At 40.5% G+C, this 17,842-nt stretch overlaps 1 protein-coding gene across 1 annotated transcript; it reads right to left on the bottom strand.

Annotated features, from left to right (window-relative positions):
- Positions 1-565: 565 nt before the first annotated feature.
- On the bottom strand, positions 566-14,988 carry rif1 (replication timing regulatory factor 1). The gene is made up of 36 exons (XM_079821888.1): positions 14,832-14,988; positions 13,234-13,355; positions 12,543-12,621; positions 12,279-12,375; positions 12,072-12,202; positions 11,879-11,970; positions 11,599-11,788; positions 11,404-11,496; positions 11,162-11,300; positions 10,804-10,955; positions 10,550-10,664; positions 9,806-9,982; positions 9,532-9,642; positions 9,288-9,350; positions 9,076-9,176; positions 8,740-8,826; positions 8,518-8,591; positions 8,226-8,406; positions 8,021-8,128; positions 7,780-7,929; positions 7,570-7,669; positions 7,209-7,488; positions 7,088-7,130; positions 6,812-7,011; positions 6,587-6,680; positions 6,317-6,448; positions 6,073-6,215; positions 5,749-5,838; positions 5,612-5,672; positions 2,519-5,497; positions 2,265-2,387; positions 2,038-2,124; positions 1,689-1,804; positions 1,377-1,530; positions 1,170-1,296; positions 566-1,075 (listed from the first exon to the last, which is right to left on the bottom strand). The coding sequence occupies exons 2-36, from the start codon at positions 13,344-13,346 to the stop codon at positions 840-842; spliced, it is 7,218 nt and encodes a 2,405-aa protein (XP_079678014.1). The 5' UTR covers positions 13,347-13,355; positions 14,832-14,988; the 3' UTR covers positions 566-839.
- Between the last annotated feature and the right edge of the window lie 2,854 nt (positions 14,989-17,842).

Genomic DNA, 17,842 nt, shown 5'->3' with positions numbered 1-17,842 from the left:
GCCATGGCCACTGGTTATCACTTGCTCACCGCCCCACCATCATTTAAATTTTCATAGTAATAAAATAATTTCGTTCAGTTAGAGAATAGACACTACAATTAAAAACTGAACGCGTCTTTTCAAAAACGTGAGTGAGCCGAACGAAAGTCACGGCACAAACGCAGCAGGAGTCAGATTTCATTCATCATGAGAACGAAGAGCTGAGGTAAATGTGGCAGTCATTCTCAGCACGTTTCCAGTCTGGTGCGTTTTCAGATCATGCCATGGAAGCTTAACTTTCATAGGAATTCGTTGAAACACTTACTTTGCTCTGCACCGCTCCGTTATGAATGCCCAAGCCGAGCGGCCATGTGCATTTACATTCTTTGAGCGAGATCCCACCCCCTTAAGGGCGGGTTGAAAACAAGCGGAACTAGGTCCTTCTACTGGCTGTAGTCTCTAGCCTCTGGCCAAAAAATAAAAATGTCACCACAACACCAAGTCAGCGTCTTTGGTAGCAAAAAAGCCAATATGTAATTGGCTATAAAAGGCGAAACAAATGCACCAAATATTACATGAATACAAATGAAATTATTAATACTCTAGTTTTATTTTTAAAAAAACGTTTCCTTGGCATCTCAGTACAATTTTACAGTCTTAAAAATCACTCCATAAAATACATAGACACTTACGTAGTAATGGAAATGGCCATTTTGGTCATTTAAGTCTATTCTCTGAGAGAGCATAATTAGAAATACATCTACTCTAAAATTCAAGCTAAAATTTTAGGGATGAGCAGTCCACTGTTAAATCTTCAAGTTAAAAGTGAATTCTTGTGTCAGGAAAATGTCTCAATGTCCTCATGGCAAGCTCTCATCAAGATTACTCAGCAAGCGGGACTGCAGATGGGTCACAATGCTTCTCATCATTCCGCTGAGATGTTCGTGCATCAGGCCCAACTGGTTGGGTGAACAGCGACCAAGTTCCTCTGAAGTTAAGCGTCCACCAAGGGCTACAACATCTGAGAGCAAATCATTAGATTTGTTCTCCTCAGCCATCAGTCCTGAATCTACTTCCACTTCTGATGGTTTTTCATCTGCCAAAAGTTCAGGAGAAAAAAAAAAAATCATGAGGCAAGTCATCGATATGAATATGCATCACCAATGATTGTGGGGGTGGGGGAAAATTACCTTGAGCCTGAGCCTCTCCTGGTGTTTGCTCCTCATCTTGGTTTTGAGGAAGCTCCATTTCTTCAGGCTCAGATGTCATTTTCTCCATTTCGTCAAAACTCTTTAGGTCATCAGAACGTCCTTTTCTCTGTACAGTTAAATGTGAGGTGTAAGAACGATCTTCCATAATCAAGTGGAATATACTCATTTAAATAAGCTACACATTACCTGCTGTTCATGATATGTTTTAAGTGCTTTCCTCACATTGGACAGCTTAGGAGAACGAATAGGAAGTGACTTGATTTCACTAGGGGTAAGGGCACTCAGGTCTCCAACCGTTTTAATGTTCCTGGCTCTAACAAGTTGGCCAAAGCCACGAGGCCTGATCACAGAGAAAAACCATGGACTGCAATTGGTTACATTTTTACTTAAGATACCCCCCCCAAAAAAAATATTAGGAGTTTTTTGTAGCTCAAATTGTAGCAATAAACTTAAACTGAACCCAAGCTGTACTGAAGGGAAATGGGTGATCTGGCTTACCACATGTTGGAGGATATCTGCGGTAAAACAGCTTCTACAGGGGTAGAGCAGCCAACAAGTGCTGGATAAACACAATCTTTAGCAATAGGACGTGGCTCCTGGCTCATCTCTGAAATCTACGATAAAGAAACTGGATTGTAACACCATTTCCACTTGGAGTTACTGTTCAAATAAACTAAATTCTGATACAAATGAATAACATGCACAATATAACATGGAGAAAAGTGAAAGAATCTTTTCTATCATTTATCGAATTCAAAGAAATTATGACCTTAATGAATAAGCAGAGTGTATGAGGTTAATATAAACAGAATAAAATATTTAAAGTACATTGCAAGAGAAAACGTACCAGGCATTTTTTAGAGCTTTTGGATCCAGGGCTACGGAGGTTACGTGGACTTAGACTTGAATAGCCTTTTGTGGGTGTAGTGATATACTGCATGAAGACATTTAACAACAGGCCATAAAAAAAAATGTTGAAACAAAATCAAGCACAGTTTTACATCTACATCTAATCATTTCAAAACTCATAAAAAAAAAAAAAAAAAAAAAAAAAAAAAAAAAAAAAACACACACCTTCGACTGTCCACTTAAGACTTTTGACCTAGGTGAGCTTGTGCGAATAACCGGACTACGTCGATCAATATCATCAGCCAGTTCTTGATGGTAAATTGGAGTTGCAAAAGACACGCGACGAGACTGAACAAAAACAACAACAACAACAGTTACATATAGTGGCTTCATACAAAGAAAATCATCTAAGCTTACATTACAGTTGTTTCAATTAATATTTAGACAACTGGACTCAAATTAAGAATACTGTCAAATACCTTAAGAAGGGGGGATGGTGTATCATCTTCACATGTTCTCTTCTGCCCCTTCTTCAGAATACTGGTAGATGGAGAAGCGGATGGTGACCAGACACAAGATCGGTTTCTGCTCGGGCTCTGGCCAGGCTCTACCTCACCACTGAGCGTGTCTGAAGGTTTAGGCTTGGGTGGAGAATCTAAGCAGGCTTCAGAGGTACTACTTTGAGGTGGTACAGACAACTCTTCTTGTATATCAGCAGAAAGAGCCCGGTTGTCAATCTGAGTGTCTTCATCTTTCTCGATTAGAGCAACATCCTTGTCAAGTAATTCTTGGCCTTTTGACTCTTCTGGCAACACTTCTCCACTCTGCTCTGAAACGGCAAGGTCTTCGCTTTCCTTCACTGCATCCTCCTGCTGGACATGGGAAGACTCTAGTTGCTCCTGGCATATAGGTGCATCTTCCACTGGGCGACCTTGACTTGGAGAGGTGTCTTGAGGTGTTGAACTCTGGAGAGGTTCTTGACTTACTGAAGGGTTGTCAACTTCTTTGTGCTTTGGACTATCTGTGCACCCAGAACTCTCTAACTGATTTGTCTCTACCTCCGGAACTTTTACAGACACATTGTTTGATTCATCCGGCGGTTTGGATAATTCGAGCGGTGTTCCTTCCTCTGCTTCAGACAGCTGAGAAACAATTGCACCAAGCTTTGTAATGGGGCTTTCAGAAGACAAAACCTCACATGGGAGTGGAGCAGGCAAGGCTGAAAACAGCTGAACATCAGCAACCGGGAAATCTGCAATTGCAGAGCTCTTGCTTTCCTCTGAAATGGATGTTGGGCTTGACTGCTCAGGTTGAGAGTTCAGGTCGTCTGTAGCAAGTGGAACCTGCTCGTTTTTCAGATCCTGCGATTCTTGGAAGTCACTGCCCTGTGAGAACACGTCCTGGTTGTTTAAAAAGCAGTTGCAGCTTCTAGATCGTCTACGTCCACGGCCCCGTCCCCTTCCTCGTCCCCTGGTATGTGGACATTTATGCAAACCGTCAGTCTTTAAATCTTCTGATTCAGCCTGTGAAGATGAATTTGCTTCTTCACCCTCTCCCTTATCACAGATGATCTCTTTTTCTTCTGTATCAGTTTTCAATTCTATATCAGTTTCCGGTTTTAAATTTATATCAGTTTCAGTTTTTAATTCTGTGTCAACTTTGTCATCATCTGCTCCTTTTTCAGAGCTAAACTGTTCATGAGGTACACCATCAGGGGCAGGAATCTCTTTATCGTTTTGCGCAAGTTTTTGATCTTTGGTCTCACTAACTGAAATTTCCAAACTAGTTTCAGGGTCCACCTCATCCTGTGACATCTCCATTGAAACGTCTGACTGAATATTTACATCCTCCTTATCCGGTCTCTCAGTAACTTTAGTTTCTGTGGCAACTGATAGCACCTCAGTGGACAGGGGTTTCCGCAGTCTCTTTTTAGGCCTTGGCACATCTTCTTGGCTATCAGGGGTTTCAGACTCAGTAACCGACAAACCTTTAGATCTTCGAGTTCTGTATCTACCAAGCCCTTGAGAGGAATCTTGGCTTGTATTTAACTGAGCATTTACAGTTGATGTAACGTCTCTACTAGAGTCAGTCTCTTCTTCTGCAGTTCTCCTTCTCATAGCTCTTCCCTTCATCACTGTCATTGTTTGGGAGTCTGTCTGACTTCTGTCTTGATCTTCTTTGGTCTGCAATCGAGACATCTCTAGTAATTGAGATTCAGATCTCCTTGTCCTTCGCGTCTGGACAGTTTGCTGGCTATCAGCCTCAGAATCGGAAAGAGGCGTCTGTGAATGTTTCTTTTTCAAAGAGGATGCAGCATTTTGAGAGTTTTCTTCTGCCTCCTTGTCTGTGGATTCATCAAGTTGTGTTCTAGTCTTCTTCTTAGGTCTACCCACAGGCAGACGTTTAGACTCATTGAGAGTTGGCAGTCTCTCTATGCTTTGGCTATCCAATTGGGTTACAGTTGAACTTTCGGGAGAGGACGCAGATTGGCTTGTCCGTGGAAGTGCCTGTAAAGACTCTGCAGAGGAAATCTGTGAATGACTTTGGCCAAGCTCTCCTTTCCTTTTACTTTTCTGCTGGTCACCTTCAACTTTACTGTCCTCAAGAACCTTACTTCTTCTTCCAGCCAAAGGGCTACTTGGTGGCGCAAGTATTGACTTCTGTATATTTGTCATTGAGTCTGAAACCTGACTGACTTGTTCTTTGCTTTTGATCTCCTCTGGATCATCCCCTGGGCGAATCGGTTTACTTCGCCGTCTGCTCGACCTTCTTGGTTCTGGACTAGATTGAGAATCAGCAAAACCCTGTGAATCTTTTTCAGGCGAGTCTTGTTCTTTCACGCTGGCTTTGGACACAGGACTGCTCGTAACACCCAATGCTTCACTAGATACTTGGGTCTGGGTATCAGGGACCACATCATCCTCTTCCTCATCAGTACCTTGACAAGGATGACCTCCCGTTGACTTGATCTCATCTTTTGCCTCTTCAGCAGCTTTCTCGTTTTGAGCAGATGGGTCAGTGCTGCTTACCTTTTGAGATTTCTGAGAGTCCTCTTTTGTAGTCTGAGGTTGTGAGTCATCTGTAGTGCACTCTGATGCCTTTGAAGAATCCAGTCTACTTGATTTCCGGGTAAGTGGACCAGTAAATGCAACAGTTACAGGACTTGGTTTCCCTTCAACATATTTCTCTAACGTTATGAACGATTGACGCCTGCTATTGGGTTTAGGTGGTGTACCTGATATCATATCAGATGAAGTCGAAACATTAGGGCTGGTCCCCTCTAGTCCACTTTTCTCATGCCCACTCACATCAACAGAGATGCCATTGGATGGAGACTGATCCTCCTCTGCAGTTTGATCTTTATTTTGCATAGATTTCTCTGGTGTTTCTACATTTGATCTGGTGCCTTCTTGGGTTTCTTTAACATCTGTTGATGGTTCTTCATTTGTGGCAACCTCCTTCGGGGAGGAAACAACATTAAAACCAATTAATACACATCACAGAAAACATGCACACATATCCTCCATATAAATCAAACCAGCAGTGCCAGAGTCTGAAAATAGCAGTTTTACCATCAGCTGAACCTTAGCCTCTCCCTCAGGTTGATCCCTTTCATCTTTTGTCAATGTTTCCCTAAGAAGAAACATTGTTTTAATACATTGGGTAAGAAAACACTGAGTAAGAGCAAATCCATAATTCAAATACGTACATGGACTCCTCCTGACTTTGAGTATACTGTGAAAAGACTGTGGTGTCTTGAGAGGCATCCAGATTATTATAGAGCGCAGGAATGTCAACCCTTATGCAAAAAAGTAAATTTTTAATTAAAACTAAAAATGACAACAACAAATTGAGTCTTGACATCATAAAATCATAAATGACTTTCTTTTCAAAATGATTAGAGAATCATAAAGGTGACAAACTACCAGACCTCAAAATACATAAGTTCAAAATTAGAATACTGCCTTGCACAAATTACTCAATTTTTTCATGACAAGGCAGATGTCTAAAATTTGAGCAAAATAAAACTTACCGTTTAGTCCTTTTGACCTCTTTCTGGTGCTCAGTCAGTACTCTTTCTTTTGTCTCAGGTGGAATGAAAACAAAATCAACTGATGCCTCCTCCTCAATAGCATCTCGTTTCAAGGGCTTGGGCGATCCAAAATCCAGCTTCACCTAGAGAGGGAATAGGTGATTTGGGGAGGGACCTGCTGTGGTTGGCAATTAAGCACCACTATTGAAATTTAAGTTCTTTTTTTTTTTTACTTAATACTTACAGAAACTGGCTTTGCTAAAGGTACAGGGCCTTTTCCTTTAAGCTCTTCTGCCCTCGCCAGAAGAGAGTCCCTCTTTCCCAAAGAAGTCATCTTTACCCCGCTAATTTGTGGGTCCAGCTGAGAACTCTCACCCTTATTAGAAAACATAAAACATCTTAAGTATGCTCTTAGGAACAAAAGAAAAAACTAACAGGGGACAACATGTTTGACTGAGGTAAACTGCACTGCGTTCTTCAGGTTTTACATTATTGTTAGGAACACTAAACGCACCGTATACTGCCCACTGCAATCATCTGGTGCATCAATGGTTTCAAAACCAGGTAAAATCAATGGAGTTTTCTGCTTAGCCTGACTTAAAACAGACCTAAAAGAAGAAGAAAAAAAAGAAGTCTCGTCACTCAAAAAGGAAAAAAAATTGCATACTTGATTTAAAGATCTGAAAATCTGCCTATAAGACATGTTACTCAAATTCCCAACAATGGCATGATTACGTACTTGAGAGGCTCGGGGTAAGTCAAGGTGAGTGCATTTCCAAAGCTGGCATTCCAGAACTGAGTGACCACAGTGCGAATTTGCTTGCTCTTGTGTGGAAAAAACACACAGAGCAAGGGCGACAACACAGCAAGCATCTCATCATTGTGCAGAGTCAATTGTGTCTGAAGGCAGCCAAGTAGGTCTGTAGCCAGTTTCTCCAACTACAAGATAACAAAACACTACAAATCAGAGCTGCTTTGGTTTTGTTTTCAAAATTACACCTGGGAAAATCCTTACCTTGTGTCCGAGTGTTGCACTGGGCTTTGATGGATCATCATAACTTTTATAAATGAAAAACAGTGTTACACAAGGAAAAAAAGAATGTTTAATGTTTGAAGGATGAGAAAAGTCCACACACCTGGAGAACTGTTCAAAAAGGTGTGCGAGTGGTTTGGTGAGGGTGGACAGCACCTCTTGTATAAACGTGGGCAGTGTGATATTAGTAAAAAGAGTAGACAAGATCGAGACCACCGGCAAGCCAAGTCCATTTAAAGCTCCACAGGTGGGCTCTGCGGATTCTTCTGAGGGGTCCACAGAAAGAAATGCATCTAGAGTCTGCATCAGGAGTGTGTGGAAGGTTGAGAGATTCCCCAGAGCTTTGCTTCTCTTGCGAACCCAACTCAAAGGTGTATGAGGAGCTGGGGATTGGCACATGAAAATATGGTCACACAATGCCATTACACAACTTTGCCCATTTGAAACTTAAGCAAAATCCTTACATTTCATCTTTTGCTGAAATTGTGGTGTGTAAGGAGAGAAGTCCATACTCTCAATGATGATCAGCAAGATGTTTGCTATTGCATCTAGCATAGGCAGACTCTAAAACAAAAAGTTGAAAAAAGGATGACAAATTATAATAGACCATACACCCCAATTAGGTGCACAATTGAACAAATCTTGGAATTGAATAAAGGTTGGAAGTGCCGTACTTTTAGAGCATCGCTGTCAAGAGAGGTAGAGATCTTGGCACACAACTCTTCACAGCATATGTTCTCGTCCGCTGTGGCTACCAAAGCTGAGCAGCGAGCAAATGTCTTGTAAAGCCTGGACCAAGTACTGATCATGGCCTTCTGAGTGATCTATTCAAGAAATTAAGTCGAATTAGGACATAATTAAATATTTGCATAATACTGGAGAAAGCATTATACAAAAGCAAAGACATACTCTTACCTGGGGTAGGGCTAAACCAGGCAGCAGATGAACGACTGGAAACATCAAGGCACTGTAAACGGCACTGAAGTTATGCTCCAGAGCGTCTCCTTGATTCACTTCATTGGTCTGTGTCGGAACAATGATTTATCAATAGTAGTGAAATACAAGGTCTGGCTGGCACGGAAATGCCCATTCTAAAGCACAGATGATTTAAGTTTAGTACCTGTGTGATGGTGTCCGTTAGAGGGTTTACCACCAAAGTCCACATCCTCCAGAGCTGTTTCTTGTTCTTTACAGCCTCCACACTCCCACTAACCGCTCCTAAAACAGCCTCTCCAAACGCCAGGGGCGATGTAGGTCCACAAAACCCACAGCTCACAAGTGTCTCCAGGCTTGAGAAAAACCTGCCAGATGACAAAGAAAAAAAAAGGTTTCCCCAGGTTTAATGCAAAAAAATTCTCCACAAACTTGGTTTTGATATTAGGTATTAAAAGATATCAAAATTTAAAGATTACCTCTCATCTTCAACAAATGATGAAAGCTGGTTACTTTTGTAAAATAGCAATATTAGGAAAAGTGCAGGTGTACCCTGGAAAAGCAGATGGAGAAACCTTATTCATAAAACCACACATTCATAATACAAAAAACATGCATGAATTTCAAAGGGTGAAAAACTGATAAACTTTTTTTTAATCAATTTACCAAGGCTTTACCATAAACGGTAAAACAGAACTTACATTCAACACATCCATGTTTGCCACTTGATAAGCTGCAGAACCAAGCACCTTCTGAGGGATTCCTTTAATGGTGGCTTCCAACAATACCTGCAGCAAATAGCGTGAGCGATGAAAATGTTTGAACAGGAGGGTCGAACCAACAACATGCATAAATATTTAGTACAATACAATGGCTTTTAAGTTTTTGAAAGAAGTCCCTTATGCTCACCAAGGCTTCATTTGTGATGAAAAATATTGTAACACTAATATTGTGAAATTGTCACAATTTAAATTTAAATCTTAATTTAAGTAATAATCTTAATATCTTAATATTATCACCATGAAGACCCATCTTACCAGTGCACTTTCAGCAGGCAGAGCATCTGAGGACAAGATGGACTGCAAAGCCTGTAGGAGAAGTGTAAGGACCTCTGAACCCTGCCGTTCCTTCTTATTACCTGATGACGGGGGTGACACGAAAAAGTTCTAAATTACTATGAGCCAGTATCCACAACACAAAGAAACTGTGCAAACCATCTTTGACTTTTGTATTGTAAATGTTCACCTACCAGCTTCTATAGCTGCGCTGACAGAATCGATCAGGTTGCTCCAAATGAGATTAAGAAGTGCTTCTATAGAAAATAAATACACATATTAGGTGATGAACATGGACAGCATTCCTTTAATGACTGATCTAAATAATAATAATAATAATAATAATAACAACAACCAACTAAGACGAAAGTCAAGTTGGCATGAGGATTTTAGGCTACATTATGCAGATGACATTGTTGGAGCATGACATTGTAATACCTGGAGCATGTTTTCCCACAGTACTGAAGCCTTCTCTGATGGCTGATATAAGGGTAGAAGCATGTCTGCTGAAGGAGGAAGGGCTGGTGAAGAGCGGGTGTGTCAGGGGCTCTGAAAACAAACACGTTACATTGACATCTGTAAAGTGAGGTTTAACATATTAGGCTGTAGTGGGATGCACCCATCACTAGATAACTAATCAAATACACACATTCATGTCACTCATGTTAACTTTGCATAGACAAAGCTCAGACAATACGGTGTATATAATTACCAAGGCTGAGTTGAAGATTTTCTTTTGCAGCTGTGGTCGTGACCTCTGGACCCACGAGCCAGTGCAGAAGCATCTCTAGTCCCAGGAGCTGAATGGAGTGGTAGGACTGAGGCGCCTGCATGCTGCTGTTCAGATTCATGCGAGGAGTAGCACTCGGCGTGCTGCAGGAGGGAATGCCTGGAGAACAGGGAAATGAAGAATGATATGCAGCTAATATGACTGTGCAAGAGGTGTCACCAAATTGAATTACACACACACAAAAAAGAAAATAATGGCACACTACATCTTTAACGTTATTAGCTTTTTACATTTAAAGAATCAATGAAACCCCAAAGCACATTTTTCTGCACATCGCTGAAAACACTAAAAGCAGTGGAAACGGTGTATTTTTGGCAGTTTGTTATATAGGGTTATTTTTTTAAATGCATCAAGGTGCCCTCAACTGTTTTATTTCTCTCTGTGGTCATATTTTAATATTCATGTGTCCGTCTAATCAGTTTGTTGTAGGTCTGTTTTATAGGTTGTCATCTCCCCTCTTTCTCCATCCCACTTTTCCACAGCTTTACATGACCCTTTTTAGAAACTTGTCTGTCAAGTCACTTGTCTTGTCGAGTCTGAGGTGTGAAGACCAGGCTAAAATCGGGGGGTTTCATGACATTTTAAACCTAATTTAAGCTACAATCTCATTCTATCTGCTTAATATGATGTTATGATGAAGGCACAATGAGAGGAAATGAGCTGTACCTGTTTTAGGTGTATTAGGGGTGCCATTGCTTGAATTAGGGGTACGGGCAGGTGTAATTGGAGACTGCAATGGAGAATCAGGAGGAAGTGTGCTGTGCAGTAGAGGCACGCCAACCTTTAAGAAGGAGTGATGTAAAGTATGGTTAGAGAAATTTGTTTCTCTAATTAACCATTGGAACCATGGCCATATACATCGGTTACAACTGTCTCCAAAGACCAAAAATCAATCTATCAACATAAACAGTGAATTTTACCTGCTCAAAGTTAGTGGACAGGTTTGGCCCGAGCTTGACTACGAGATACCACCACACCTCCAGCTTGGTGAGGAGAAGGGCTTCAGTCCTGACTTGGATGGAACTGAGGGGCTGCATGAGGAGCTTCAGACGCTTACTGCTGCACAGGATATCTGCTCAAGAGAAACCGGTTACAACTTATCAAACATGAGGAGAGAAAAGGCGAAAAGGTCAAGAGCTCCCACACATATTGGCACCTATTTCTGAGCTATATATAAACACATCCATGACTTTCCACATAGCACAATTTTGTAATTCTCTGATATTCCCAGGTTTTCCGTGACAGTGGCTATTACACCAAAATACAATAGAAACTTGCCTGGATTAAGGGCAAAATTGTCAATGAGGCTCTTCCAGGCTATGAAAGCAATCTTCTTAATATTAGGAGAAGAGTTGCGGAAACCCAGCTCCTCTAAATACAGCAAGGAATTAATAAAAGCACCGCCTTTGTGGAGCAACTGAAACGAGACAAACACATCCTTATCCACACTGGCAATCTCAAGATTCAGAACTGAAAAATTGAGACTTGAAGAGCAGATTTGGCGACTTTGAGCATCTTACCTTCCCCAGAAGTCTCACAAACAAGGGCCAGAGCTTTAGCATATTCGTCTCATTCTTAGAGGTAAAAAGCTTCTGCATTTCAGGGATGAGCATCTGGAGGCAGCAGAGCAATAGAGAAGCATTATGGTTATTTAAATTTCATAATATATGCAAAACAAAAAAAAAAGCTGTTGTGTACATCCACATAACACTTACAGAGGACATCATTGGCTCTACAATGGCAGCCACCTCCTGCTGTTTCTCCAGAAGTAGAGGCATGCCCATTTCCAGGGCTGCTGCTGCACGCAAACGCACTTTATTGGCTGAGTGAACCACGAGAGGAATAACCAGCTTGGCCCAGCACACGGCTCCAGCCGCCATCTGAGTGGGGGCCTGCTCCAGCAACCTGACGTTCATCGAAAATATCTTATTTACAGAGAATCTCAAGTATGAAGAACACTGCAAGATGGCAGTACCAAAAAAAACTTCAACAAACCTTATGATGACATTGAGGGACTCGTGATCAATGAGGATGGACTGAACCTCTCGGGTTTGCATGGCCTCTAGACTCTTGAGAATATCTGGGGCCTGAAATGTAGAAAACAACATTTTTAGCCACAAAAGATGGAAAATCAGGGGAAAGAACAATAACTGGTTTACTTCAAGCAAACCATGCACAGTGGACAAACCTTTTTGGATGCCACCTCCTGTGGAAAATTCTGTTTTGAAATCACCCATAATGCTCGTGTACACGTAAACTTCTCCTTGGACTTTACCACAACATTACAGAGCGTAGACAGTATATCTTCTGAAATATTTGCTGAAGGAAAGAATGAAAAAAGATTATGAATGCTACTTATGGAAAAATATTATACTAAAGAATTGAACTTCTATACCTGGTATGACTGAAACGATGTGCGAGTGGAAGACACAGAATCCCAAAGCCTGCAGCGCAGCTTGACACAGCTCCTCGTTCTCACTGGAGATATGAACCTGAAAAAAACAAAAAAAGGTCAACAGGGTTGATACCTAGTTAAGATATACAACTTTCTGAAACGATAACATTCTTATTTATTTTGGAGAAAGAAACAAAATACTAAATATTCCGTTACATACACAAAGAGCCGGTAAATTAGTCTTAATTCAGAGAGACCACTTACCAAAAGGACTTTACTAAGACGTGCAAAATGCTTTACAACCACAGGCAGAAACTGACGCCCTTCCTCTCCATTGAGACGGCTAGGAGAAAGAAAGAGAACAAAGACTTATGATCAACTTCATAAAAAAAATTACAAAAAGACTGCTCCATTGCAGTCTTGCTTGACATACGACAACCAGTGTGGTAGGTTCTCACACAAAGCAAACACAGTTGAGCATTTGTTTACACCATATTTGATGCGCTCCGTGTATGTGCGTTTATTTGTGAATAAAAACCTAAATTAAATCGGATCATTTGAGTCTCTTCAGAAGTCTTGGATTAAACCGCTCTATACACATGGACTTTGTTTACAATCTCTTTAAGACCCTTTTGAAGCGAGTCAATGTTGGTGGAATGAACTTTCAATGGAGGGACAAAAATCTTGCAGGTTTCATTAAAAATATCTTCACTTGTTTTGATTATGAATGAAAGTGTAATGGCTTTGGAATGACATGAGGGTGAGTAAATGACAAATTTTAAGTAAAGTTAAAAAGTAACGCTTTACACATCAAACAGCTTCTGAATTGCAATTTTATATTCAGTGTATACAGTTGTCAACAAAACCATATCACTACAACGCTAAAAGGGTATAAAGCCGCCATCTGACAAAAACCTACTCTACACAGACACCAAAACCGTAAGCAAACACTTACTTTGCGATGGTGATGTAGGCATCTGTCTGCTCTGACAGCCCAGCTGCTTCATCTTCCAGACACTCCAGAAGAGGAAGGAGGCTAGCACTAGATAGAGGCACTGCAGCCATCATCCTCACAACCTGAAATACATGAAAAGCAAATTAAAGCAATGCATACAGAATCAATAGGGGGTAGTTGTGGCCAAATGGTTAAAGAGTCAGTCTGGTTCTGATTCTCAATACCAGCAGGAAATGACTGGGGTGCCCTTGAGCAAGGCACCTAACCCCCAATCACTCCCTAGGCACCACACCAAAAATGTCTGTCCACTGCTCTGTGTCTCTCTCCACGGTTTGCAGTGTGTGTTCACTAATCCTAATGTGTGTGCACTAGTAGTGGTAATAGTAGTAGTGAGTTTATTGTCATGTCAGCATCACTGGCTATAACATGGCAGATATTAAACATGTAACAACATATCATAAATATAATGAAAACAAGCATGTTATAAATTCAACTTAGACAAAAAATAAATAAGAGATTCTTTAAATGCACTTGTGCTAAAAATTGTTTTTCTGTATCCATAAACAAGTCCTTACAAGTTTGTACAGATAAAAAGCTCTCTCATAACATGGAAGATTAAGCAGTCCAAAAGTATATATGTTTTATTGTGTGTGCACTAACTTGGATGGGTTAAATGCAGAGGGCAATTCCAAATATGTGCTGTGATTAAACATTTTCAATTTTAAGGGGTTGTGTAACGGGAGCAGGGCTGTAGTTTTAAATTCTGGACCTCTTAATCTTTAAAAAATATATTTAGAAACTACTGTGCCCCTTAGACCTGTAAGACCCTAGAACGAGTCACCTTTCACCCCACTTGCTACAGCCCTGACTGGGTGTTGTACATCATGCATTCCTGCCATTAATAGTCGATTATGAAAAAGTATGCATAATCAGCATGTATGAAACGTTAATATTTTAACTGTGTCATGTTATACTGGTAGTGAAAGTGAGCTAGAATAGATCATGCATGCAGGACATCGTGTACTCTTGATGCCCACGAGATATCTAACGCATAAATGGCACTAATGTCTTCAATACAAGACCACAAGATGGAAATGGAGTCATCTACAATGCCTTACTGACACATTTGGGGAGAATAAAACCTAGATGCCATGTTTAGCTAGCCAGGTTCACGAGAGGCTAATAACAATACGCTATCCATCTTTATTAAAACTCTCTGCGAACGATCATAACGCATTCGCTTTTAATTTATATCAAGTTTTTACTGATGGGTGTGCTCTAATACGTCTATCTGTCTGGTATGCAAATATTAGACCACCTTATCGTTTGTATTTTAAAGCTATTGTGTTAACATGTGCGTTGCGCGTACAACTTGTGGGCACCTCGCGTGCAACAAATAACGTAAAAATATGATCAAAATACGCCGTTTATTTAACACTTTAAAACAGCGGATAGGTTTTCGTTGTGATCAATCCAAGTTAATCCAACAAGAACTTCCCCTACAAAGACTGCAGAGTTAGCGAGCTAGTTACCATCATCATGTTACCCACCCAACCCCCTGAACACACTCACAACAGACACAACTCAAGATGTCTCACCTCGCGCCTGAGGACACGCTAACAACCACTGAAGGCGATATCATCGACACACGATGGATATCAGAGAAATTGGAGGTGTTTATACTACAGTGTTTGTAAACGATCAAGACTGCGCTGTGTCTGTCCACTCCTCACTCCCCGCGAAAATGCTGGCGCCAAACATGACGCGCAGTTCACGCGTCACCTTCAACCCGACGTCAACTCCGCCCTCTCATAAATTATTTATTAAACGAATTAAGATACTTTGCCACAACTTGAATGAAAACACAATCAAATTAGGATACTATGATCATTTGTTTGGTTTATTGTTAGTAAAATTGCCCATCTAACATTACAGTCTGCACATGTACATTTAAATGCATATGCCTCAATTCCCTGATCAAGAGACCCACAAGAGGGCCACAAAGACTTAATAATTAAAATGCTAAATAAGCTCAAATATATAGGCTGTGTAACCGGCATTATATTTCCTGCTCTGAAGAAATATCTAGAATTGTATATGCACTCTTAAGTGCTCATTCAACTATTAGTTCCATCAGTTATCTGAATCAGAAAGAGCTGTATTGCCTAGTGTGCTTGCACACACACACAAGGATTTTTTCTTGGTGCTGAAGCTCCCAGTGCACATATACAATACAAACACAACAAGAACATAGTAATACAAATTCTATGAATACAAATAAGGTTCAAAAACTGTTTAATTTTAACAGTTAAAATGAAACATTTTAACTGTTCAAGAGGGAAATGGCCTGTGGGAAGAAACTGTTCCTGTGCCTAGATGTTCTAGTGGCCAGTGATCAGAGTCGCCGTCCTGATGGTAACAGTTCAAACAGGAGGTGTCCAGGGTGAGTGGAGTCTGTGATGATTTTCCCTGCTCTCTTCCTCCCTCTGGAAGAGTACAGGTCCTGGAGGGTTGGCAGAGAGGCACCAATAATCCTTTCTGCAGTCCGGATTGTGCATTCTAGTCTCCTGGGCCCGGTTTTTCAAAAGGTTTAATCCGGATAAAATTGATCCGGATTTAGTAATCCTTTTTTTTGCGATACGTGATCACGTAATCCAGTTTACTTTTGAGCCAGTTTTTCAAAGCAACATCGGGTTGGATCAATCTGATCCGGATAGGAACTTTTCAGGATCACCAAATCTGGATAACCAGTGCTCAAACAGGATAGGAAATCACAATGTAGAACTATAGATATGTAAAGAGCAACAAGTAGAATAGCCAGTGTGGAGTCAATATAAGTTTATTTTTATTTGAAATGAAACACACACATAAAAATAAAAATAAAAACTAAAAACAAGAAAAACCCCACCCCATCCTCTTCCAGCAGTCCGCTCATCTGAGACCTACAACACAAACACTGTACATTGAGGATATTTATAACAGGTTTCAAATATGTCCTGTACACTCTAAAAAAAAAAAGGTTCTATATTGCACCAAAATGGTTCTTGGCTCGTAATCATAGGGGAACCTTTTTTAGTGCTATATAGCACCAATTTTGGTGCTTCAGTGGTTCTTCAGCGGTTCTTCAGAGGTTCTTCAGCGGTTCTTCAGAGGTTCTTCACCGGTTCTTTGACTAAGGTGCTATATAGCACCTCTGAAGAACCGCTGAAGAACCACTGAAGCACCAAAATTGGTGCTATATAGCACTAAAAAAGGTTCCCCTATGATTACGAGCCTTTTTTTTTAGAGTGTATTGTCCTGCACAACATCGCTACTAAGCGCAATGTCCCTCTCTGTGCTGACAATGATGCACCTGAGCCCCTTGGAGACCCTAACCAACCTCCTGCAAAACAGGACGTGCAACAAGGGACGCAATAGTTAGACATAATTTCTGATTTGGATTTGTTTTGGATTTCAAAAATCAGTGATTGCCATTCTTTGCATTTTTTTGGTTATTCTGTAATCATTGCATGCATCACCAATAAATATTCTAAAAACAAAAATATTTTCAATTGTGATGAATATATATATCAATTAGTGACAGAATAAAATGTATTGTTTTTGGTCAATTTTGACAGCTGTTTGGGGGATTATTTTATGAGGCCAAACTCTTTCTACTTTGCTGTAGGCCTATACTGAAAGGCTGAATACGTTAAAGCCTACCTAATCACTGTAGCCTGGATGAACAAATACAATTAAAACCTTATGAATAAATAGGATATCTTGTAAGATACTGCATGATCCAAATATAGTATTATTTGATACATTTTTAAAGTTTTCATTACATTTTGGGCATGAAATCCATGCTGAATCCACCCTTCTGATGGGATCAGTTTAATCCAGATTTTTTGGATCAAAGTGATCCAAATCCTACAAAAAAGTTCTGAAAAACCCAAACTAATGGTTTGATCCAGATCAAAACCAAGATTGGATTACGTGATCTAATCCGATTATGTAATCCGTTTTTTCTTTTGAAAAACCCATTTTCAAGATTTGATCCAATCCGTTATCCAAAATCCTATTGGATTACTTTTGAAAAACCGGGCCCTGATGTCAGATTTGGTACACTCTAAAAAAAAAAGGTTCTATATTGCACCAAAAATGGTTCTTGGCTCGTAATCATAGGGGAACCTTTTTTAGTGCTATATAGCACCAATTTTGGTGCTTCAGTGGTTCTTCAGCGGTTCTTCAGAGGTTCTTCAGCGGTTCTTCAGAGGTTCTTCACCGGTTCTTTGACTAAGGTGCTATATAGCACCTCTGAAGAACCGCTGAAGAACCACTGAAGCACCAAAATTGGTGCTATATAGCACTAAAAAAGGTTCCCCTACACTCTAAAAAAAAAGGCTCGTAATCATAGGGGAACCTTTTTTAGTGCTATATAGCACCAATTTTGGTGCTTCAGTGGTTCTTCAGCGGTTCTTCAGAGGTGCTATATAGCACCTTAGTCAAAGAACCGGTGAAGAACCTCTGAAGAACCGCTGAAGAACCACTGAAGCACCAAAATTGGTGCTATATAGCACTAAAAAAGGTTCCCCTATGATTACGAGCCAAGAACCATTTTTGGTGCAAT

The sequence above is a fragment of the Gobio gobio genome (assembly GCF_949357685.1).
Source record: "Gobio gobio genome assembly, chromosome: 7".
NCBI lineage: Eukaryota > Metazoa > Chordata > Actinopteri > Cypriniformes > Gobionidae > Gobio > Gobio gobio.
The sequence above is the reverse complement of the archived record's forward strand: the minus strand, read 5'-3'. Positions and strand labels throughout refer to the sequence as shown.